Raw genomic sequence first — 24,744 nt, forward strand, 5'->3', positions numbered from 1 at the left:
GCTTGGATACATTACGCTCGTCAAGGCTAGAGCAATTTGTTTATGTTTACTTTCCTTTTTGAAGTGTAAAAACATAATATGGGGGATGCAAAAACAGATTCAATGTATGAAAGTGCCCGTCTAAATCTGTTAGAAGTGATTGAAGACAGAAACAGGGCATTGAATAAGGTTACAGTTGGTTTTATACAACACAATACTAACTTGTCTTTATTTTTAGGCTAGGCCTAGGCTAGGCCTAGTAGTAGTAGGCCTAGGCCTCCTAGAGGGGAGGTAGCCGAACCAGTCGACAAGATGTGTTTTTGTGTGCTGAAACGGGGGAGCGGTGGATCAGATCCGCTGGCATACTCAACCTAGGTTAGGGCTTAGGCCTATAGGAAAAAAGGAGTCTTAATTTAACAATATTATATTGGTTTTATTTTTCAGAAATCATTATTGCATCGGTTGGTGTATGTTGCTAAACTTTCAGAAAATCTTAATGACAAGAATGATCTTTGTGGTAATTTTTATTTTATGTTTTTTTATTTGAATGTTTTGTTAAGTTAAGACAATATAATAATAGGCATATACTAGTAGGCTAGATCTATTGACAATTAACATGTTGTGTGTACTTTGTTTTCCAGTACATTATGATAAACAGTTAAAATACTGGCAGAACCACTACCAAGGAGAGAGCGCCACCGGCTTACTTCTCGTCTACCCAAATTACTTTGTACATCTTGTTGAAACGTGCAGCGAAGAGATCATCTCGATCATTAGGGACTTAAAGGAACTGACAGAGGCGGAGGACAGTCCAATCAGCAACAGCAAAATTCTCGTCATCTCAAGCAACGTATCCAATCGGCTGTTTCAACAGTGGTCTTTCAGGGTGCTAAATTTGCCTGCCTCGCGATTGGAAGAATATGAAACAAGTGAACCAATAGAAAAGCTTGTAAGATTCAGAAATATTGTACACTGTACAGGGTTACTGTCAACAATTATATGCAAAATGAACTGAAGAATTGTTCCCATTAATTTTCCCAACAGCCTTGTTTATTTACTATAGTTTGCTTTGAACGTTTCAAAACAAATATGATGGCATCTGTATATTATTATATTTGGTTTAGGTACCAGAATGTTTGACGCTGATACTAAAACTTGGGGCGTACCTTGCTAAGCAACCAAAGGTAATGGTTCATCATCATATATATTTTAGATTTATCACCAAACATGCACCTTAGCAATCACACACACACTTCTACATGAACTGTGGCGTAACGGCTGTAAGCACTCACTGGCTAAACTCAGGGGGAGCTAGAGCTCAGGGGGCCCCAGAGCATGAGAGGCCTCAGTGGAGGGCCCTTAGAAGTGCAAAACCAGGGGATTTTTCTCCCTGCATTATGCCACTGTACATAAACATAGGAGGAGCTTTTCCAAAATGTGGTTTGAGTTATTGTCTCTTTACGACGTAGTGCGACAAGTGTGTGTTTTGAACTTATTCAAAACTAGATGATTCTGGATTGTACCGTTAAGAAATGTTTTTCTAACATAATTGTTTCTCACCAGATAACACAAAGGAATATTATGGACTCCCTACATGAGAAAGTTCCAGATTTACTCATTCCACAAGGTAAATTATATTTAAAAAACTATGAGAGGATTTGAACCCATGACACTCGGGTTGGTAAGCAAGCATGTAAAGTACCATGCCACTGTGCCACTAAGTAGGCTATGGCAATTGGAACTACAGTACAATGATTATTTTAAAAATGTCTATTTTATCCAAGAATAACCCTAAACCATTTTAAATGTTTTTTATACTGAACATAAAAATTATGCAGAATTTCATTGACGATCAAAACAAGAAAAACAAATATTTTTCCCACCCTGGACAGCGAACCAACAGTTTTAATTTTTTTTCCATTGTAGATCTTATTGGTTACTTGCTGCGATCACCTGACCTTTTCACGCCACAAAGTTACCTTGAGAAATATGACCAGCCGTTTGATATAGTATTGGATAATGGTAAGTTACAGCATCAGTGGTGTAACGGCTATGAGCACTCACCAGCTAAACCTAAGGCATGAGCAGTCCAATGGAACTACCCAGCATTGGAGGGCTCCTTAGGAGTGCTAAACCAGGGGCCTTTGCCCTGTGTGTTACGCCACTGCAGTTCACATTTAGACGGGCTACACCAATTTTTAAAGATGCACTTTTTTACTAAATTTTTCATTTTTATTTCAGAATTGGTATGGCCACTACCAACTAAGAACTTTCCCATATATTAATTGTTAATTGGCATTTGTAAATATAATTTATATCTAGCTAAAAAAAGCTGTAATTTTAAACAAAATAATAAATTAAATAATTGATAGCTGTTCTTTTAGTGTTACCAATAGTGGGACTGCTGTATATGTAGTTCTGAAAACAAGAATGTTTGATTACAATTAACTGAAATGCATGGAGACAAAAATGTGTACTTACTCATTGAAAGGCATACCAATGTGTTGCTTCACTCGGTGTCATTACTCCGCATCCTCCCCTGAACAGAATGTTAGACCTGTCAATTTTTGATGAAAATGGCAGAGGGGGAATTTGCTATATAAACAAAAATAAAAATCCACTAAACAATTTGTTTCATATGACTATTATTTAAACTTCTCATTATTATGTACAACTTTTTTCTGCCTAAAATGAAACAATACAGAAATGCTTTATTAAAATAAATTGTATCAACTCAACTCTTTCAACTTATACTTCTAAAATAATTACAGAGAAAGCATATATTACAAGCATTATTCTGAGCAGGTCATGCAGAAATATTTAGTCAGGAGAGTTTGACCTTATCCACAATTCACAGGCTCAATCCATTATTAGTCTAGAAATATGTGTATGCCACATAATACTCAGAAGATGTTTCAGGCCCCACCCCACTTACAGTATTACCTGCTCAACCCAACCATCCCAGGCACCTAACATCCCCAGGCACCCTAACATCCCCAGGCACCCTAACATCGACAGGCACCCAACCATCCCAGGCACCCTAACATCCCCAGGCACCCTAACATAAATTTCTCCATAATTTTGTATGTAGCCTTATGATAAGTAACATTTCTTTTGTACAAAAACAGAATAAAAAAACATTTTAAAACATTGTATCTATAATTTCTTTGATAGAAAGTACATAATGGCAAAGTATTTGATAAATTATCCCATTATTAATATTTACAATTCAAACCGGATTGTTCAAATAGCTGATGTCAAGATAAACAATGAAACTTTACAAATGAAATAAAAATAGTAAGGCCATAATAGATTAACAAGTCTAATAAGTTACTGGTGTATCGTTGGTTTAAATTTACAATGAATAAATGTTAGTACGTTATCATCATCAGTATTAGCAAACAGAATGAAAACACATGGTATTGTCACATTAATGTTGTGACATCATGATTCTTAAATCATTTAAGTATTATATGATTATTATTGATTTACTAAGATTTAATAAATGTTTATAAATCAAAAGGTTACTGGGTATAAATAAGTTGCTCATTTTGATCTAAAAATTCAGCATTTTACATTTTGATTCAAATTGAAACTGATAAGAAAACTCGGTTCATTAAATATTAATATCTCAAAATATTATTTTTATCAAATATTATAAAATAAATAACCTGCAGTACATTATTAATAACATTGCTTACAAAATATCGGTATCAACAATTAGGCGAAAAAAAAATCTTTTCTTATAGACAGCTTGATTTTTAAAATCAATTTTCATATTTCAAAGTTTATGTTTTATAATAAAATTCCAATTACTTGGAATAAACATTTAGATATTTATCGTGGTATAGAATTATATTCTATGCAAGTTGTTCTTTGTTAGTAGCGTCATCCGTAGCATCTTCGGTATTCAAGAACGATGATAACAATGAATCGCCGTCAAATTGGGCGTTGGAGATGGGCTGGTATTCAACTAGTTCGTTACCTGGAAAAAATGTGAATTTAAAACATATCACACCGTCGTTAGCATTATACGACTAGTCTGTTTGAGGAGATGTAGTTCCTCAAACCCCTCGCTGTTTTTATGAGAGCAGTTTAAAGGCAAATTTACACAGACGAGCGGTAACGACAAGAGGAAAATTGCAAAGCTTGTGCCACGTATAATCTGTATCTATCCTGAGTGAGAATAGATTATATATATTTTTATTATCGTTATCACTCATTAATAAAAAAGTAAATTAGCCTTAAGGCTCGTAAGCGACCACTTGAGAATGCCTATTAATTCCAAGCACAGTGCATGTGTAAATAATACCGAATTTCGGATGGGACGTAAAGCTGTTGGTCCCGTGCACATAATGCATGTTAAAGAACTTGGTACACTATTTAATTTTGCAAAGAGTAGGGGATCGTCTCCCGGTGTGCTGATATGGTATGCACTGCACTGCTGGCTGCCGTGGGTCCGTAGAGGGCCTAATCCGAATTTCCTCAGTTTCCAGTTAAGCTTGAGGACAAATATAAATACCTTTACCGTACCTTTATTTATCGACAATCGCCTGTAGGGCACAGTTTTTTAGGACAGTGCATTATAGTATAAACTTACCTGAATGTTTTCCGTCAGGTGCTGCCGCTAACTTGCTCAAAAAATCCTGTGAAAAAAATGATTTAGAATAATGCACATGAAAATATATATAATAAAGATGAGGACATATAAAAGTTGAGTACTAAAGTGCTGTTACACCATAACACATGGTGTTAAAGAAATGCTATCCAATCAAAATGCTTCAATGCATATACAGTACCACCAAGCAGAAAATTTTGAGTGCAACAAAGAAACTAGATAGGCAACTTGTGTTAAGCTGTCTGTCTACACTATCAAACTAATTTGACAAAAAAAAGTGGGATGTGCCAAAATATGGTAGTGATATGCTTAAAATGGTAGTGATATGACATCATGTTCATATATGGGCACATCACATTTTTTTGTCACATAAAGTTTGATAGTGTAGACAGAGCTTAACACAATAAAACACTTTTTTAAGCCTACAAATGATTGCATACCTGGTCAAAAGAAGGCTCGGGGTAAAATACCTGAAAAACAACCATCAAAAATATTAAAAACTTAGGTTGTGGGGATAACTTAGCATATCTGGCAAAACAGTCAAGGAAAAATTTTGTAACCCACATTCCGAGTGCTGTATAGTATCTCCACATATGAAAATAATTGCCCAGTACCATAAAAAAATTGCAAAAAAACTCATTTGTATCACATATGGTGCCAGTTAAGGTTTATGATACAGCGCCATGAGCAATGAATGTTGGAATGGCGCTATATAAATCGAACGATTGATTGATTGATTGATGGTGTATTAGAGAAATTGCTTAAGATACTGGACACATTTAGATACAGTACCGAAAATCAGCTAATTTTGTTGCGTTCCGAGGCAGATGCTTGTTCAAATGTCTGAAACTATTATACTGTAGTTCCCGGGTATAACCCCACCTTGAGTGTAATCCTACCCCCACGGTGGGATTATACCCGGGGAACTACGGTATATACATATATACTGTATGAGGAAGGGCTAGTGTTGCCCGGAAGCTCTGCTAATTTTTCTGGCTGTTTTACCTTATCGTTTTGATTTAGCTTTCTGCTTATTTTATTTTGTATCTCTATTAATTGAGATCATCCAGATACCTACAGCATTGTAATTTTTTCAGTAATTTGCCTTTGGATTTATATATATTTATATAAACTCATCAGGCAATGAACATTAATTCTAAACCGCCCGGTGATATACTGAAATTTAATTAATTAATTTGAAATATATATATATGAATACAAAACTTACATATTATATATATGAAAATAATATTAATAATGAATGAGATTTAAGAAAGTTAGTGTAGTGTTACTTACTGGTAAAAGTGTGTCTGGGTCTAGGCTATACTGTCCGTTTGTTAGCATCTCATGGATAAACTCAATGTTTGATTGTACGTTCTCAATATGTTCCGATAGTTCTTGTCTTTAAGAAAATGGAAAAAAAGGGTTAGCAATTTAAAAATATAAACTTGAGACACTATACCATGCAGTATATACAGTGGCGTAACGGCTATGAACGCTCACTGGCCCCGGAGCTTATGTCCCTCCTGAGCCGTGCCCTTGCACAGGCATTGAAAGCTTTAAGCTTAGGGTTCCTAACCCAGGGGCCTCAAGCCTCTGCGTTACACCACAGAGTATATAAGATGCTGATGAAGCTGTAGGTCGTTTAACTGTATAGTAATACTAACTTGTGTTCATCAACTGAAAGAGGGCGCTGTAATACCAACGAATTGCTTGGTTCCGTGTGCTTTTTGTCTCCGTTTCTAGAAATTGTTTGTAGAGGAATATCTTGAAGAAAGTCTAAAGATTCTGAAGGCTCAATTTCGGTAACGACGTCCGAGTTTGTATTGTTCAAAGGAGATACAATATCAAAGTTCTGAATCTCAGAAGGAGATTGTATGATGGGTTCCGTAAGCTCCGTCAAAGTAGCCTCGGGCCCGTCAACAGCCGGAAGTAACACTTCATCGGGAGGAGTGAGGGAGTCTGTACTCGATGCATTCACCTGCATCAACGCATCACCAAGCGGGTTTAAAAGTTCTGATAAGAATTGTTGAGATGCCGCTGCCGAAGATGGTTGTAATGCGGAAGCGTTTGATGATGATGCCGTCTACAAAAGAAAATGACAAATTGATTAAACAGTGGTGGTCGCCAAGCTTGCTTATTAATTCTAGGATCCTGGGTTCAAACTAAAGATTAATTAAAGCTCTGTCTACACTATCAAACTTTATTTAAATGTGATGTGCCCATATATGGACCCAATGATGTCATATCACTACCCTATTTGGGCACATCACACTTTTTTTGTCAAACTAGTTTAATAGTGTAGACAGAGCTTTAGACTACAGTGCCTATACTGTAAACAGATAATCTGTATTTATTGCAGAAAATGTGAGCTTACCTCAAATGTTGGCATCTGTTTCCTAGTTTTGGGGTTCTGTGCTGCGTCTTGTATCATTAATGGCCTGCATAAGAAATATATTAAAATCAATTGTAGTGATATTAGGGGACACTTTATTGGCTCCCGTGGGTGTCCCTTAACGATGCATTGTCCCCCAAAAACATGAAAAATGAAGATTAAATCAGACTTTGAAACATTGTAGCTTTAATAAAGTCAACCACTTCCGTAGAAAAAAAATATGAAAAATCTGTTTTCAATTATAAAATGACAAAATAAATGGTTAAATTCAACCAAAAATCCATTGGCTGGCAACCAATTTGACTATTTTTTATTTTAAATTACTGTTTTTTCAGGTAATTAAATTTTGTTTCGATCTAATTTTTGGTCTATTATGTGACATCAAAATGGCATATTCAACAAAAAAAATTTAATAATTATTTTTCAAGGGGACAAAACATTGTTACTAGCCCATTGTCCATGTCTGTACAGTATTGTAAAATAACTTTATGTCAAATAGTAAAATATTATAATATTATTCAAACCTCTTTCTTTTGACAGGCCTTTGTGGTATGATTGACATGAGGAACTGAATCAGCCTGTGCACAACTTGCTGTTGTTTGCTATGCTTCTGTCTCAGTGTAATCACCTCTTGCCATAGACCTTCGTTTTCCCTGTAAATAAATACAACATAAAGTATTATGAAAGTATTCTTAAGTAGGTAGGGGAAGGAGAGATGCTAGTCCATGGGATCACCCTTTAAATCTCAGTCTATGTATACCGAAGGAAAACTCCAATGTGAAGATAGTAATACTGTATTAATGAAATGTTATTTGTACCAGTCTCCAGGGGCATTGACATACTGTACAGACATGGACAATGGGCTAGTATTTGGACATTGGGCATGTATTTGGACATTGGGCTAGTGTTTGGACATTGGGTTAGTTTTTTTACATTGGGCTAGTGTTTGGACATTGGGCTAGTATTTGGACATTGGGCTAGTATTTGGACATTGGGCTAGTATTTGGACATTGGGCTAGTATTTGGACATTGGGCTAGTATTTGGACATTTGGCTACTATTTGGACATTGGGCTAATGTTTGGACAGTGGGCTAGTATTTGGAAATTGGGCTAGCATTTGGAAATTGGGCTAGTATTTGGACATTGGACTAGTGTTTGGACATTGGACTAGTATTTGGACATTGGGCTAGTATTTTGAAATTGGGCTAGTATTTGGACATTGGACTAGTATTTTGAAATTGGGCTAGTATTTGGACATTGGACTAGTATTTGGACATTGGCCTAGCACTTGGACATTGGGCTAGTACTTACCTTTTCATGGCTGTCAACCTAGAGTCCATATCTTCTTGTTTGCCTTTCAACTCCTGCACTTCAGTTAGTACCTTAGTGACATCATTTGCTTTTACTTTTATATCCTCCTTTGATGTTCCCTACAAAGAAACGAGAGAATCAATAAGTTTGCAGGCAAAATGAACACAATACTTTTCTTATTTCTTCTTAATTTAACCATTACATAATGATTCAAAAAAGAAAAATGTAATGTTGACCTTTAAATTCAACCAATCACTGACCTGCATTTTACATGAGGAAATATCTATTAATTATTATTATTGTAGAGAAATACATTAAAGGTTTACCTTTCGTTTTATTTGTTCCAAAAGTTCCTTCTGTCCTCTTTGGAAGTAAAGGTGTTGGAATTCAATTGCATCGCCATCATACCTCATCCCTCCTTGTTCTGGATAGCTGACTTTTCGAAAGCCATCTGAAAATCAATAAATTAATTCTGAATACATTCATACTGTATGATGCATATTTGTTTTTTGAATTTAATGAATAAATTAGTACATGAAGATGTTCTTGCGCAATTTGAAACTGATTCAAATTGTTCAAATTGCGCCTAAAAAATTATACTCACACATATTGAGTTGTCTGACAAAGCTTGCCATGTTATTGTGTTTAAAATAAAGCGGTAAGACAGTTTTTGCAAACCCACTCTGGTCCAAAACACAAAAACTTGTCCCAGACTGAAAAATAACAATAAAACAAACATTAATAGCTGACCTGCAACTTAACATGTGTTCTTTTTTTCGAAAATTAACTTACATTAAATATTTTATTCTGGTTGTTAATTGGAGTAAATAAGAATAGATTTCATGCAGCAGACGACATTTATTAATTGGGCACTTTTTAAATGATGTTATATTAAGTCTAGGCCTATGATGCCTATATTTAAAAAAAAATAGTAGGGCCTAGGCCAGTTTCTCTGCTCATCCTGTCTGTAGAAGTGTGACTATACCCTATAGGGCCTAGCCTGAATAGGTACCCGCTAGCTAGAAGTTAAGTAGTAGGGGAATCCCTGACCTAGAGGACCTAAGCCTAGCAGCTAGAGGGACTGAATGAGGTGAAATCTGAAGAGAGCTCTGTTTACCTCGCTCCATTCTATGTAATCATCTGTGACCTTATCTTCAACTAGCATCCATAGTTTGTTGATAAACGCTGGAACACTGCTTGCAGTGTTATCCATATTATATTTACATGTAGTCTTTGTAATGCAAGTTTACTAAATTTTGACTTTTTATTTTATAAAGAAGTTTACGATGTCAAAATGTAAAATGGCAAAATCACGTCTGATAGCGCCCTCTATCGATCTGAGTTTAACCTTTGAACTTATTATTATATAAAACATGTGTTTTATGATTTAATACTCGCTCGGAAAATGGAACTTTTGTCTGATCAGGGGTTTAGAGTTGACGGTCGAAAGCCGCATGAATTAAGAAAAGTACAATGTCGATTAGGAGTACTAAATGATGCTGATGGTTCGGCTTATATTGAACAAGGAAACACAAAAGTTTTAGCCGTTGTTTATGGACCTCATGAGGTACAGTATGACTGTGAGAGGCTGTCTATCGGCACGGAAAGCAGTGCCTGTAAATTTGTAATGTTTCTATAGGCACGACTGACCGTGTAGAAATTATAGTATTTTCTATTGACACGGTCAGCAATGTCAATAGTGAATGTAAATGTTTTGTTTTGAATTGTCTTTTTAAGATTAAAATTAAAATAAACAAATATTAATTTTCTTTTGCAGGTACGAGGTGGTAAATCAAAGTCGCAACATGACAAGGTTATTTTAAATTGTCAATACAGTATGGCAACGTTCAGTACCGGAGAGCGAAAACGACGACCAAAGGGAGATAAACAATCGCAGGAGATATCGTTGAATCTTAGAAGAGCATTTGAGGCTGCAATATGTACCGAGCTTTATCCGCATTCGCAAATCGACATCTTCTGGCAGGTACAGTAGCTAATAATGGTGTGACAGAGATTAGAGACAGATTACAACATAAATGAAATAAAAATGTCAATAAAATGAAAAAAAATATTGATTGAATATACAAAGATCGATTTCACATTTAATTTTCACATTAAAAATCTGTAATTTTTCCTTTCTCTCTTTTACCATATTTGTTTTTAGGTTCTTCAGTCTGACGGCGGTAACTTAAGTGTTTGCATCAACACAGCTACATTAGCATTAATTGATGCTGGCATACCAATGAACGACTATGTCTGTTCTTGCTCTGCGAGTTTCGTCAACGACACCCCACTTCTAGATGTTAGCTACATCGAGGAATCGCAAGGTGGGCCTGAGATGGTGGTGGCGCTCTTTCCAAGATCAGAAAAAATCGTACACCTTAAGATGACGTCACGACTTCACATGGACCACTTGAGTAAAGTGACGGACTTGGCGTGTAAAGGAAGTCGGGATATGTTTGGTATTTTAAACCAAGCGGTGCGTTTACGAATCAGTGGATTGTCACAGTCGATGCAAGTTGGTTGATGATCTAGATTCGGACATGTGACCTTGCGAACCTGCACTACTACTGGACTACCACATAATTTATCAATGATAATTCCATGTATATTTGACAAATACAATACATGTATAGTGAGATATGTTTAAATGTTAGGGTATCTAAAATAACACTAGTGACTTGTCCAGGTTATTTACACTTATGTAACTTATTGTTTGTAAAGAAAATTAAATAAACAAGTTGTTCATTTTAGACAGGTTCGTTCATGTCATTTTTTGTCAGGGATGGGTTTTCATACACAAAATCCTAAGTATAGTGTTTCATAGCAAAACTACAATCATAAAGTAGTTTATCCTGAAATTGAAATAAAATTTAAACAAATTGCCATGAAATAATTTCATCTGAAGCCAAATAATTCTAAAAAAAAAACATCACATTAAAATTAAAATACATTTATCACAATTTTACATTTAAAATGTTTAATTATTGATCCAAAACAAATTAAATAGTATTACAGTAATTTACTATTTTTAATGAAAGTTTAATTAGGAAAAAAAAAATTAAATGTTCCATATTAAATGTGGAAAGTAGGCACTTGACCTTTGACATTATCACCAATCTAAAAATAGAATTCTTAATTATAATTTATTAATTGTTATAGATTATTTCCTCCAATCAAAATTTTAAATTTCATACTTTTCAAGTAATTATATAATAATATTTCAATAAAGACAGTTAATTTTAGTAGACATTCAAAAAATCTAAATTCATAATTGTAAAAAAACCAATATATTATATATTAATTTATAATATTCTCTGTTGCATTAGAAGATATTGCCAATATTATTTGCATAAATATTTAAAACTGGTAACAATAATGAAATGCTGGCTCCTCTTATAATGTTTCATTTTACCATCATTACTGGCCTATCACTGATCATTCTATATCTTCTTCCATAATATAACATTTCTATCCTCGCCACCAGTGACTAGATGGAGATTTGAACCAAGACACATTGATGCAATCATACCTAAAATCATTTAAGAACAAAATAGGATAAGATTTTATTGTGTCATTATTCCATTGCTGCAAGTGTTGAAACATAATATTAATAATATCAAACATTTATAAAGCGCTCTTTACCGGTGTCTCACAGCGCAACATGAAAAGAATAATAGGCGAGTTTTCAGGAGAGATTTGTATTGAAAAGGGGATGGAACAAGGAAGTTGGTTCCAGATCTCTGATGCCTGAGCAAAGAAGCTCTTAAGCCTGTTTTCCTGTCGATGTTATTCGACGCTATCGTCGTTGATCGTTAACAGTTCAACGATGATCATTTGAAAACGATCAAGTTGAAATGATAACGATAGCGAGTACCTTTTCCTGTAAATCGTTAACATTTCATTTTTTACGATAGCGGAAAACAGGCTTTAGACACGAATTTAAGGTTGGTTCTAGGTGGTGTTAACATAAGAAGATCCGTTTCAGAACGAAGACCTATGTACATGTAGTGTACTCCACTTTCGCACATAGTCACTTTGATTGCACAATCTAAAAACAAAAAAAACTTCTCAATCTTATACTAACTACACTTACTTTCATGTGCCTTGATTTTAGTAACTAATTGTGCTTTGGCCATATCCCATACAAGTAATTCACCCTGTCCTCCTGCTATCAAGTGTTGCTGCTCAGGCCAACACAGACAGCTGAAAATAAATACCTTTATTAATTATTTTTATTTGTGTGCAGATGAAGCTCAGCCAAATATTTTACCTACAAAAGCTTAAGAATATGAATCAGTCTTTATCATTGCTAGTGAGGAATGGTCATCAATTGAACCCCTGATTTTAAGGTTTGAAACCCACACACTGATGACATACCTTATACTTTGACCTAGATCTTTAGCAAGAATCTCAGTCCCTGTGTTAATGTCAACAACACGCATATAACAATCTTCGCCGCACGAAACCATTCGTTGCCCGTCTAATAAAATTAATTTAAAATGGTTTAATAAAAAATGGAGTATAGCAGTGAGTATGGCAATCTAAATATTTACTGTTTTTTTTCACACCTTTGCTGAATTTCACGCAGGTGACCTGACCTACGTGCGATTGCGTTTGTCGGAGCACTGTTTGGCATTCCACATCCCACAAATACACATTTCCATCTTTTGTTCCACTTAAAATCTGAGAGTTGCTGCTATTCACATGGATACAGCTAACCTAGGAATAGATAAAAAAGATATCAAAAAAAATAAAAAATAATATGTCGCATTTATGGCAGAAAGAAACATTAGGCTCTGTCTACACGATCAAACTTTACATGACAAAAAAATGTGATGTGCCCATATATGGACATGATGATGTCATATCACTACCATATTTAGGGATATCACCACCATATTTGGGCACATCACACTTTTTTTGTCAAACAAGTTTGATATTGTAGACAGAGCTTTAGATATTAAATGGTCTAGTGGAAAAAAATGACACTTTATGAATATATATATACACTTACACCTGCGTCATGATCAAGTTCCATAATTGGGGCCAGAGACAGCTTCTTGGGGTCAGCATCCGGGTCATACAACCAAACCTACAAATGTGGACAAATGAAAATTGTATAATGAAATGCTTTCGAAAACAAGTCTCATTGTAGTGCACAGTTTTGGGCAAGGAGAAAAATTCTACTGTGTCAAATTAAGGGTTTGAACCTAGGTGTTTGAGCTTGAAAAAGAAAGGCATTTGTAATTAGTTTACTGAAGTAGTTATTAGTTTACCTTTATAGTTGAATCCCAGGAACAGGTGAACAACATGTTATCCTGCCAAAACATATCAGATATAGCATCATCATGCAGTGTCAACTGGCTTATCACACGTCCAAACTCCATTGAATATAAGTATCTGGTATTACGTAAATAAACAAAAAGTATGTTATACTTAACTTATTAGTACTAACTAGAAAATGTACTACTGTTTGTCCTTAGCTGCATATTAGAGGGGTTCAATGCCTCTTAAGCTCTGTCTACACTATCAAATTTTATGTGACAAATAAATATGATGTTCCCATATACAGTATGTACATAATGATGTCATATCACTACCATATTTAGGCACATCACTTATAATGTAGAGAGAGCTTTAGAGTCTTGAAAAGAGCTGATACATGATATACTGTACTATAATTGTGATATCTCCAACTGTGTGTATGTTGATTGTATACAGTAAAAAATCTCTCACAATCATAAAACAGAAATAGGTTTGTTTAATGTTATTTGTTTCTGTAAACTACAAGTGGAAGAAAAACTTTACAGTGAATTGTCCCAACTGGCAATCAGCACCATCTTCTCATTTGGTAGTAGTATAATGGATGATAACGGCATTGATGAAAGATTGATCCCACGCACTTGCTGTTGCTCTTCAAATGAATATACTTTAAAAACTCCAGCTGAAAAAAACAAAATATAGAGATCTTTAAATGAGTCTTCTGTCTGTCTACACTATCAAACTAGTTTGACAAAAAAAGTGTGATGTGCCCAAATATGGCAGTGATATGCTTAAATATGGCAGTGATATGACATCATCGTATCTATATATGGGCACATCACAGTTTTTTGTGACATAAAGTTTGATAGTGTAGACAGAGCTTTACGATAGTGAAGTAATAAATATGATGGTAGGGGTTCTGTTAATAGAGACGTTTTGCATCGGGACGGTAAACAAAGAGGACAGCAATTAACCCGATGTGAAGGTTCACTAATAATAATGGGGGTTATGTGCGTTATGAGGAGGATGGAAAGAGGGATAAGCAAAGAGTAAGGAAGGGTTAATTGGAAAAAGGAGGGAAAATGAGATGAAGGATAAGGAGGAGGAACAAAGAAGATGGAAGAAGGAATTTTTGAAAAACTGGAATAGTGGTATAGAGGTGATGACAAAAAGATTATTTTACTATTACAATATCAACATTTTAATAGCAATCAAAAATGGCAAAATATCTTACCTTGAGATACGGAGTAAACATGTTTATTATCACTTGACAAGCATAAAGAGGTAACCATGCTATACAGAAAAAGAATCATTTTATAACTATAATATTGTGAACTATTGCACTATAATATTAACCTTTAAATATGTATTGTCCCCCTGAAAAAATGATGCTGAACACAATTTTTGATGAATATGCCATTTTAATATAACATAATAGTTATCCACTTTGACCAAAAATGTTGTCATTTTATATGGTAAAACACTTTTTTTTTCGGGTTTTTTTTTCAGAAGGGGATTAACTACAATGACAACTGCAAAATAACATATTCAAAGTCTGATTTAATTATTCATCATTTTTCATGTTTTTGGGAGACAATACATCTTTAACCTTTAATAAAGTTGTAAATATAATAATGTGCTACACTTTATATCTACTGTAGACAACCATATTCAAAATAGAATAGAATAGAGAAACAGTAATGTGACAAAATGCATTACCATAAAAACACACAAATCATCCAGGCAGTGTGCAAAAACATATTATAAAATTTTCCCTTTTTTTAAATTTTATACGCATCCAACAGCAAGCACAAACTCGCCAATTACAGGATGGATAAACTATTTCATAATTTATCATGCTTATAAAATAAGTATCATTTGAGGCTTAGGGAGTGGAGTTGAAAGATTCGTGAGTTACAACCCTGGCACTAGGTCAGGATTGAACCCTGGCACTAGGTCAGGATTGAACCCTGGACTTGGGATTGGAAGGCAAGCATGTTAACCAGCAAGCTACAGCTCCCCTACCAAGCTACAACTCTACTACATCTTGTATTTTTATTTTTATAAACTTACTCTCGGTGAAGTTTGTGGCGTTGAGAGAGTGTAAGATTTGCTAGCTGCGACCAGTTACTTGTTTCTAATGATTCCTCCTCATCTAAATATTTAGAGCCATCTGGAAAATAAAAAGTGGTTTAATTTGTTTTTTTTTAAATAGTATTCCAAAAGATCAAAAGGAAGACCAAAAACAACATGGATGGCAAACATAAAAAAGGAAACAGAATTGTTCACATGCGAACCTATACACATGCTTGCTGAAAAACGTACTGAGTGGCGAACACAAGTGAGACGCGCAATGTCTAACAACGTTTAGCGTTTAAGATGATGATTCCTCTAAATGGTTGTACAGATATGCTCTGAATATTTTGTCTCAGAATAAAGATACAGAGAGCATTATCCCAAAAAGGGATACTGTACTAAGCTTACCTTGATCTACCACCTCACTTTCAATGACATCATCATCTACATACTCCTCATCCTCTTCCTCATATTCGGTACCATCTGCTAGTTTGCCATCATCTGGATTCGTTTGATCACTGCCGGTTGCAGGAAACCTACTGGGATGAGGCTTGGTGAACAGCTGCTTGGGTGTCTGACCAAACTCCATGATTTGGGCTTCAATTGCAGCTCTCTCGTTTGGATCTTTAACTCTAGAAACCAAACACAAATATTAATTTGATATCGCATCAATAAACATTGGATAAGAGTTTTAAAATCTGAAAACTTTTTAGTATGACCTTAATCTCCATCCACACTATCAAACTTTATGTGACAAAAATGTGATGTGCCCGTATATGGACATGATGATGTCATTTATCATTACCATATTTGGACACATCACACTTTTTTGTAAAACTAGTTTGATAGTGTAGACAGAGCTTTACTGGGATTTGGTTACAGGAAAAAATAACTAATATTCAAAATGATTGAAATTCATTTCATAAAAAAAAAATTTACTTTTCAATATCCACTGCACCTTCATAAGTTAGATAGTAAAACACTGAAAAAAAAAGAAATGTGTATAACATTTGAACATAAATTATTATTATTTGAAGACAATGATTATTTTTACATAACTTGTTGATTTACTTGTGTTTATTAGCAGTAACTCCTTGAGATTGGGGGGGGGGGGGGGGCATATCAAATTCACTTGCAGATAAGGTTTGGCTCGCAGCCCATGATTGACAGCCCTAGATTGAAGCTCTTGTTTGTTATGCTGTCTACATTATCAAACTTTATGACAAAAAATGTGGTGTGTCCATATATGGACATGATGGACATATATATGGACATGATGATATCATATCACTACCATATTTGGGCATATCACCACCATATTGGGGCACATCATACTTTTTTTGTCACAGACTTACAGTTGTCATATTTTTCAGCCTCTTTACCACGTTGTTTGAAGCCATATATGAGGTCAATCCATTTATGCAAGTGCATGGATACATAGTCACTCTCTAGCGCTTCTCTACACTTTTTGCAGAAATCCTTTGGATCTGAGAAATAATTTAATAATATCGCTTATTTAAAAACTACATTTCTGTTAATATTTGCACATTTGGAGGTACAGTGGTAATTTTCTATTTGGAGGTAGGCCTCAGTGTTAATAATAATAATTTGCTTATTTGATTATGTTTTTAAATCATAAATAAATATTCATTGATCTCATTTAAGTTTGATGTTATAAAGTTATTTAAATGATATAGATAAATTACCTGAAGACCATGGAGGTAAGGTCACATGGTTAACCTTCGACCCATCCTGTCTTACGCCTAAATCTAACGATTGCTTGTTAATGAGAAAATCTGAATACTCGGGCAAGTAGAACTCTGGGATGACCTCTTTGACATCCGAGGGAAGGGAGAGCACGTTTGACCATGTTTCTTGAATGCTAAGAAGGTAGAAATTATTGGTAATCTTGTTAATGTGTTATTCATGAACAAGTATGAGTCTTTAGAATCTGACTTAGGAACACATAAGCACTGTCTACACTATCAAACTATTTTGACCAATTTCAAATGTGGAATGTCACCAAATATGGTAGTGACATGCCGAAAAAGGGTAGTGATATGCCCAAATATGGTAGTGATATTCCCACAAATGACATTTATGTGACATTTTTTTGTCACATAAAATTTGATAGTGTAGACAGAGCTTTAGCCTTTCTTTTTTATACTGAGGGCCCAGTACAGCACCATAATCAGCACACACCAGGAGACAATATCCTATTCTATTTGAATACTATAACTAAGTTCTACTAGTATAACTACAATGTATGTTTACATGACCAGCAGATTTATGTCCCATCCGAAGGAGGCAATAAGAGTAAGGTATTTAGCTTAAAGCTCTGTCAAATTTATGTTTGACACCTTATTAGTCCGACTAGTTTGATAGAGCTTAAGGACACTGTAAGGATAAGGATGACACAGACATGTTTCTCACATACCTCTCACATATTAGTCCAATATCCCTTATCATTCATTATTTGTATACCATTACACCATACCATTACTTTCAAACTAACCTGTTGAAGAGCCTATCAGGCTGGTCGAACCTTCCACTCTGTAAGCACAACATATACTGAGGTGCAACACGGACTAGGTAATACAGGATATAGCCAGGGGTTGAATAATGGGAACCATACAGAAACCTAGGCTCGGGCATATCAGAAAATCTTTCCTGTAAAAAAAATTGCATAGGAACACACTTGTATTACAGATGTGATCATTTGAAGAAAACATTAAAGCTCTGTCTACATTATCAAACTAATTTGACAAAAAAAGTGTGATGTGCCCAAATATGGTAGTGATATAACATCATCATGTCCATATATGGGCACATCACATTTTTTTGATACATAAAGTTTGATTGTGTAGACAGAGATTTATAATCGTAGAAACTATGTCTTTAAAAAATTGTACTCTTACCTTAAATCTTGTCAAGCGCTTCGGATTGAGCGCTCCAATTGGTTTGCTTAAGTCACGAAATGTTTTAGGGTCACTGAGGTCAAGCGTCGGACTAGTGTAGTCTGCTATTACCCACGGAAACACTGGATACTGAGTAAAATCGTTGAAGCTTCGATCTGCCTCACTATGGAGAACAATTTATTTTAAAACAGTAAATATTTTCAAAGTTGACTACATAGAACACATCCTTTGCCATACACCTATTAAAGGGACACTTTACTGTAAAACGGATGGAAATCCTAATCAGAGGACACCCCTAATAAAGGGACACTCTGTTTGGTCTCAAAGGTGTCCCCATAATAGGGGTTCTACTTCAGATATACAGTATAGTATTTGGTTGTCCTGACAATGGTATTCCCTAACTTTCTCTCTCGCGCGTCCCATGTTATAATTTATGGTCTACTCGTCTATTTTATTTATTCATTTATTTTTTTTTTTTTTTTTTAAATTTATTTATCTATTTATTTATTCTTTTTAAGGTATCTTAATTAATGTAACTAGTTTTAGTGGGCCTCCTATCACAAGCCCCTTGGGGTTTCTTGGAGGTTCCTTTCATCGTTTAAAACATGTTTTACTCCTCACTTGTTTTTTGTTTATGAAGAGATTTATGTTATGTATACTGTAGAAGATAGTAAAGAAATGCTTGTGTGATCATTTACAGTGAATGTCATACCTATTTAGATACAGTAGATAATCAAGGTTGGTAACACTTCCACTCTGCCATTTTAACAGCATATTCTCTTTATCATTCTCCATCAAACACACATCTGAAAATAAAACACAAAATACTAATATTGCGCCTTTTGCCAGCCTCTCTGCGTTCCTACAATTAAGCGTCGTTCACACCTGTTCCGGCACGGTTCCAGTCCGGCTCCGGCAAATTCAAACGTCAATGATTTGTTTTCACTCGGTTACGCGCATATAGATTGGCGCATAGCCGTGTAGATTGCATGAAAACAAAACATTGCCATTCGTTTTGATCGGCGCCGGACCAGAACCGTGCCAGAACAGGTGTGAAAGACCCTTTGTGTGGCATGTGTGCCAACAGAATTAAAGTTAAAAATAGCTGAGTTTTACAAACATATTTTTGGTAAATATTAAGAGTGACTCCTATAACTGACTGACTGACCTGACTCCTATAACATGCAAAAGTTATGTACAGTGTACAGTACACAGAATATCATTTAGCTGATAAGTTGTATGGATGACAAAATTGAGATAAACCAACCTTCTTGCTCTAGCAAATGCTCATAAAGTTTATCTCGCTCTACCGCTGTTGGAAGCACAATGTACATATCAGCTATTAATGAATCTTTGGAACAAAATATCTCTAAACCCTAAAAAAAAAGAAAGAAATTAATTACTAAAAATTATTCCCTACTGCTCTAATTCATTATCATTTATTGTAACTATTCAATAATTAAGCTTCAAATTGGACTAGTAATAAATAAATACTTGGGTAGCAGTTAATTATAAATATATCAAATTTCTGCAAAACATAGTAATTTTAAAATACATACCACTTGTCTTAATAAAAATCTACGTTTTAGTATCCTCTTCATTTCAGTTAAATTAATTTTTGTAACTGGCTCCTAATAGAGAAAAAAGAATATTTTCCCATTTAATATCTATAACCTACAGTAACAGGGTGTCAACACCCAAATGCACAGTAGTCAACAGTCTGTGTACACAAAGAGTTCCTTATCATAATCTAAAGATGTGATGCGCCCATATATGGACATAATGATGTCATATCACTACCATATTTGGGCACATCACTACCATATTTGGGCACATCACATTTTTTGTCATATAAAGTGTGGTGACATGTTCGGTGCCCCATACCTATGCGCCACCTTTGATCAACAAAATGTCAGCATAACATAAACAACTATCGTGATACGAATGATCAAAGATGGCGCATAGGTATGGGGCGCCGAACATGTCACCACATAAAGTATGATAGTGTAGACACAGAGTTTATAAATATTGTTTAAATCAAATATAAAAAATACAACTTACTGGTTCTAAGTTATTGAAAGGTTGAAAGTATAGCCTTGATGAGGTGAGCATTATTTTACCTGGGTTCACTACCAGGGGTGAGATTCTATCACAACTCGTTTCCATGACGATTTGTTCGTATAAGTTGCCAAGCCAACTGGTATCAAAACTTACCCTGTTTTGTAACGATTGGATTATTGTTGATATCTGGAGAAGAAATGTTTATAAATGACAGAACTGAATAATGAATGATAAAATAATTGGCATTTCTGATTGAATAATTGAGAACTTTATTGTACAAATACATGCATGTATGAACATTCAAAAGGATCTTGGAAATAGCAGAAGCTAATCTATTCCTAGACCCTGCTAATCTTCTCGGATAAAGACTATAAACCATAGGTTCAGTGTACACATCTAACTCATGTGCACTTTAAAGAATCTAGTACATCTTTCGAAACGAGTAGAGGGTTACCCCGGTGTATTATACATAAAAAATTCAACACTAATAATAATTTAATAACATTATGCTTTAACAAAAAACTATAATAACAAATTGATATCCTTCAGTATAACACAATAATAATAAGAAGAAGAATGTATTTGCTATTTGGACAGAATGGCCCAAGTGAAGGAACTCACCATTGCATTTTGGTCTGCAGGAGTGAGTTGAGAGGCTCTATGTAGCTGACACATCTGAGGTAGAACCTTCTCTGGCGACACAAAGTTGAGAGAGAACATGTATTTGCCGCCTTTCTGCAATAAAAAATACCCACCCAAGGATATAAAATAATATCAGTTGAACATCGAAAGAATTTAAGCTGTGTCTACACTATCAAACTTTATGTGACAAAAGTGCCAAATATGGTAGTGATATGGCCAAATATGGTAGTGGTATGACATCATGTACATATGTGGGCAAATCATATTTTTTTGTCACATACAGTAAAGTAGTGATGTAGTCAAATATGGTATTGGTATGACATCATTTCAATATATGGGCACATAAAGTTTGATAGTGTAGACAGAGCTTTAGAAGTAATACAAAACTTTTGATTTACATGCAATATGAGCCATGTGGCTTAAGCATAGCCAATACATTTTAATCATGATATTCAACTTTTGACACAATTTCAGTATTATTGTAGTTCTTCAATTTACCTTATTAAAATGGTATGGTCCTATGACATCATCTTGTTTCATCTCTACTGTCTGTTTGGCTTCTATTGCTACAACATTGTTACCCAGCCTGCAACACAATCACTCATTTTATATTCTCTTTTAGAAAACATGGCTTAATTTCAGATTTAGATTTCCGATTGGTTAATAACTAATAGCTAGGATCTACAGTTGTCTTTTTATTTATACAATTAAAACCAAATTATTAAATTATCTAAATACTTATTTTAAAAATAATTTTGATGTTGAAAACGTGTGTAGTTGGTCGCTTTCTTGTAGATGCTTTAATTGTAGAATGTAATGTGTTGTGCTCTGTTCTGGGTTGACCAACTAGCATAGGTGTTTTGCACCTGTTTGGTCTTTCCTTGCCTTTTAAATTTGTTTTGTTTTTTCTATGTACTGTATATGGCAGAAATTTAATAAATAAATAATAAATAAATAAATTTGGATAGCTTTGTGAAAGAAAATCTGTAGTGTTAATCACTTTTTTATTTGATGTTAAATCAACTTTTCTGGTTTAGCATTTAAAAAAACTGTGTTAACAAAATACAGAAAAAAAACAATTCACAAATTTGCTAATCTAATACATCAAATGTTAACAGGTTTCACAATTACAATAGAATTTTCAAATTAGAATTAAAACAATTATGTAGATATAATACCGACAGTTGTAATAGCTTACTTTGATAGTAGGTTCCCACTCCATCTTGTGATTCGATCACAATTTCTTAAAATAAACTGTAAAAATATAAATTTAACCACAAATTAGTGAAGTAGAATTTCATTGAATGTCAACAACACTTTATAAAATAAGTGCTTTATAAATCATGGAAGTGTATGAATGAATTAATTTTTTTTTTTTGTATGAATGAATATTTTTCTTCGTACCTTTACAATAGGAAAACGAGCATCTTGCGGGGTAAATACAATTGACTTTGAACATACTTTTAGACGACCTCTGACCTTCCTGTTTTGAAGCAAATAAGTGAAATAAAATAATGTTTATAATTAATGTATAATAATTTGAGTTCAACAAACTATATTCTATTCTATATAAGTTTTTATATGGCGCCCTACAAAGAACAGAGCGCCAAACAATACTTAGTAATTAATTAAAGAGAATAGTTTTACGATGACATTTAAATAAAGGTGCCGAATTCGCTCCTCTCAAGTCGACAGGTAGCGTGTTCCAGATCCGCGGATGTCACCAGCTTTCCGATTAGATCGTGGAACGAAAAGTCGGGTGGGATCATTAGAGGAGCGAAGTCGGCACCTGTAATTAAATGAAAGCTGGTCACGGTTAAACTTAATTAAATGAAAGCTGGTCACGGTTAAACTTAATTAAATCAAAAATGTACAAAGGAACAACAGAGTAAATACATTTATAAACAAAAACAATAACTTTGTACAAAATTCTTTTTTTATATATGATTTTTATATTGTACAATATTAGTATTATTTTATAATTTATATTATGTTATGCAACACTTTTTACTTGGGGTACCCGAGTCTAGGACTGTCATCTTCTCCTCCATCCGACACTATTGAGTAAAAAGTGCGATTCATAAAGTACTACTCCTCCCTTATTCGTTGTAGTATTGAGCTGGGATTTGGCATGAATATACTACAGGGACATGTCCTCAAAGCTATAGAGCCGGATTTTTTAATTTCAAACCGGATGCAGCCATATGACGTCTTGAAGATGGTACCGTATAGCCGTATTTGGTACCGAGGTTATTGATGTGTATGTGACGTCACATCCCATCTTATGACGTCATTACAGCTTCTTTTGCTGTACCCCGAGTATCGCACATTCGTGCTTGTTTTATATATGAATTTTTTATATTGTACAATATTACTTAAATTAGTATTATTCATAATATATATTATGTTATGCAACACTTTTTTTTTATTAGTACCATGGTGCCATCAACACTCACCATTTGCATTTTGTATTGTTATTACTGATTGACGCTTGTTTATGTTAAATAGTAATTCCTGCCAGGAAAATAGACAATACATAAAACACTTAATCACCATACCTTCATAAATATTTTATTATTTAACAATTGAAAGTAAATTTGTTTCCTGGGATTGAACTTTTAATATGCAGTATTAATTTTGTTAGGTTATTATATTAGTTTTGATGGATAATATCATAGAGATATTAATTAAATTAAATCTCTATAATACTTCTACTATTTTGTTTACCTTTGAATAGCCTCATTTTCTGGTAAATCATTGCGATAATAATATACACTGTAATCTTCAAGGTAAATTTCTCCAGGCTCAAGTAGTAGTAAAGAAAATCTGTAAATAATAAATAGTAGGCATATTAAATATTATTAGATTAGGCCTAGGCCTAAATTACAATTACAGGTAGGCTCCACTGTGACCTTGTTGTTTACATTTTGTTATAGCTCCTAGACTTGGCCTGGCCTAGAAATAGTATTAGTAGGCCTAACTTATGCCTAGTTGCCTAGGCCCCTAACCTCTAGGCTAGGCCTAGGCCTGAGTACAGGCCTTATAGGCTCTAGGCCTAGCCTAGTAAGGCCTACCCTCAGCAGCTAGCCTACTTACTAGAGGCCCTCCCTACTAGTACTACGGCATACTATCCGCCTAGCCTAGGCATAGCCTAGAGTAGTAAATAATGTGATAGGATATAATCTGGGCCTACCTTTCTTTATCAATACAGTCATTTTTGGCATCAACAAATGCCATGACTTTATTTTTTTTGCACACTACCCCTCCTCCTCTCTTTTTTCTCCTCGATCCTGTTTAGTTTTAAATTTTGTTGGTAAATAAAATTTATTCGTACGGCCGCCGGCCGTATGTTTACACATACACACACCACCACCTGCAGAGCTGTGATTGGTCCACAAAACCACGATAAGGGCGCTATTGTGGTTAATTAACTCAGCTTTTAAATACTGTATACAACATGTCACATTCAAAGTAAATTG

The 24,744-nt window shown here is 34.5% G+C and overlaps 4 protein-coding genes across 5 annotated transcripts in view; 2 read left to right on the forward strand and 2 right to left on the reverse strand.

Annotated features, from left to right (window-relative positions):
* LOC144850183 (testis-expressed protein 47-like) overlaps positions 1–2,833 on the forward strand; it is an 86,615-nt gene extending 83,782 nt beyond the window's left edge. Inside the window, exons 2-8 of the mRNA XM_078707414.1 lie at positions 31–168; positions 424–496; positions 621–928; positions 1,104–1,163; positions 1,543–1,606; positions 1,906–2,001; positions 2,221–2,833. Coding sequence (XP_078563540.1) covers positions 79–168; positions 424–496; positions 621–928; positions 1,104–1,163; positions 1,543–1,606; positions 1,906–2,001; positions 2,221–2,264 — 735 coding nt within the window. The 5' untranslated portion in view covers positions 31–78 and the 3' untranslated portion in view covers positions 2,265–2,833. The remainder of the gene's footprint in view (positions 1–30; positions 169–423; positions 497–620; positions 929–1,103; positions 1,164–1,542; positions 1,607–1,905; positions 2,002–2,220) is intronic.
* Positions 2,834–3,245: 412 nt separating this feature from the next.
* Positions 3,246–9,650, reverse strand: LOC144850180 (heat shock factor protein 1-like). Of its 2 annotated transcripts, XM_078707409.1 has the most exons (11): positions 9,421–9,650; positions 8,908–9,016; positions 8,630–8,754; positions 8,304–8,422; positions 7,517–7,645; positions 6,975–7,038; positions 6,265–6,683; positions 5,894–5,999; positions 5,038–5,067; positions 4,580–4,625; positions 3,246–3,964 (listed from the first exon to the last, which is right to left on the reverse strand). In XM_078707409.1, exons 1-11 carry the CDS (start codon positions 9,514–9,516, stop codon positions 3,840–3,842), a joined length of 1,368 nt encoding a protein of 455 aa, XP_078563535.1. In that variant the 5' UTR covers positions 9,517–9,650; the 3' UTR covers positions 3,246–3,839. The 2 variants fall into 2 exon arrangements, with proteins under 2 accessions (XP_078563535.1, XP_078563536.1); XM_078707410.1 differs by lacking the exon at positions 5,038–5,067.
* A 58-nt stretch (positions 9,651–9,708) lies between these two features.
* On the forward strand, positions 9,709–11,056 carry LOC144850184 (exosome complex component RRP41-like). Its single transcript, XM_078707415.1, has 3 exons — positions 9,709–9,870; positions 10,081–10,287; positions 10,468–11,056. Exons 1-3 carry the CDS (start codon positions 9,709–9,711, stop codon positions 10,828–10,830), a joined length of 732 nt encoding a protein of 243 aa, XP_078563541.1. The 3' UTR covers positions 10,831–11,056.
* A 242-nt stretch (positions 11,057–11,298) lies between these two features.
* On the reverse strand, positions 11,299–24,587 carry LOC144850176 (protein FAN-like). Its single transcript, XM_078707403.1, has 25 exons — positions 24,459–24,587; positions 23,993–24,091; positions 22,670–22,748; positions 22,464–22,519; positions 21,764–21,851; positions 21,245–21,358; positions 20,624–20,809; positions 20,122–20,193; positions 19,830–19,938; positions 19,275–19,368; positions 18,563–18,725; positions 18,160–18,314; positions 17,351–17,526; positions 17,000–17,131; positions 16,584–16,626; positions 16,053–16,276; positions 15,642–15,741; positions 14,803–14,861; positions 14,115–14,250; positions 13,583–13,706; positions 13,321–13,398; positions 12,875–13,025; positions 12,684–12,786; positions 12,400–12,509; positions 11,299–11,835 (listed from the first exon to the last, which is right to left on the reverse strand). Exons 1-25 carry the CDS (start codon positions 24,500–24,502, stop codon positions 11,747–11,749), a joined length of 2,784 nt encoding a protein of 927 aa, XP_078563529.1. The 5' UTR covers positions 24,503–24,587; the 3' UTR covers positions 11,299–11,746.
* Between the last annotated feature and the right edge of the window lie 157 nt (positions 24,588–24,744).

The sequence above is a fragment of the Antedon bifida genome, chromosome 8 (genome assembly GCF_963402885.1).
Source record: "Antedon bifida chromosome 8, ecAntBifi1.1, whole genome shotgun sequence".
Lineage (NCBI taxonomy): Eukaryota > Metazoa > Echinodermata > Crinoidea > Comatulida > Antedonidae > Antedon > Antedon bifida.

Bases quoted from the DNA above. Each gene is read 5' to 3' on its own strand.
- LOC144850176 (XM_078707403.1), bottom strand. From the start codon at position 24,502: ATGGCATTTGTTGATGCCAAAAATGACTGTATTGATAAAGAAAG. The intron at 22,749-23,992 runs GTAAACAAAATA...GCTTCAAAACAG, and splicing joins GAAAATGAGGCTATTCAAAG to GAAGGTCAGAGGTCGTCTAA. The intron at 13,707-14,114 runs GTAAAGTTTTTC...ACGTAATACCAG, and splicing joins GCCAGTTGGGACAATTCACT to ATACTTATATTCAATGGAGT.
- LOC144850180 (XM_078707409.1), bottom strand. From the start codon at position 9,516: ATGGATAACACTGCAAGCAGTGTTCCAGCGTTTATCAACAAACTATGG. The intron at 9,017-9,420 runs GTAAACAGAGCT...GTTATTTTTCAG, and splicing joins ATTACATAGAATGGAGCGAG to TCTGGGACAAGTTTTTGTGT. The intron at 8,755-8,907 runs GTGAGTATAATT...ATTGATTTTCAG, and splicing joins TGTCAGACAACTCAATATGT to ATGGCTTTCGAAAAGTCAGC.
- LOC144850184 (XM_078707415.1), top strand. From the start codon at position 9,709: ATGGAACTTTTGTCTGATCAGGGGTTTAGAGTTGACGGTCGAAAGCCG. The intron at 9,871-10,080 runs GTACAGTATGAC...TTTCTTTTGCAG, and splicing joins TTGTTTATGGACCTCATGAG to GTACGAGGTGGTAAATCAAA. The intron at 10,288-10,467 runs GTACAGTAGCTA...ATTTGTTTTTAG, and splicing joins AAATCGACATCTTCTGGCAG to GTTCTTCAGTCTGACGGCGG.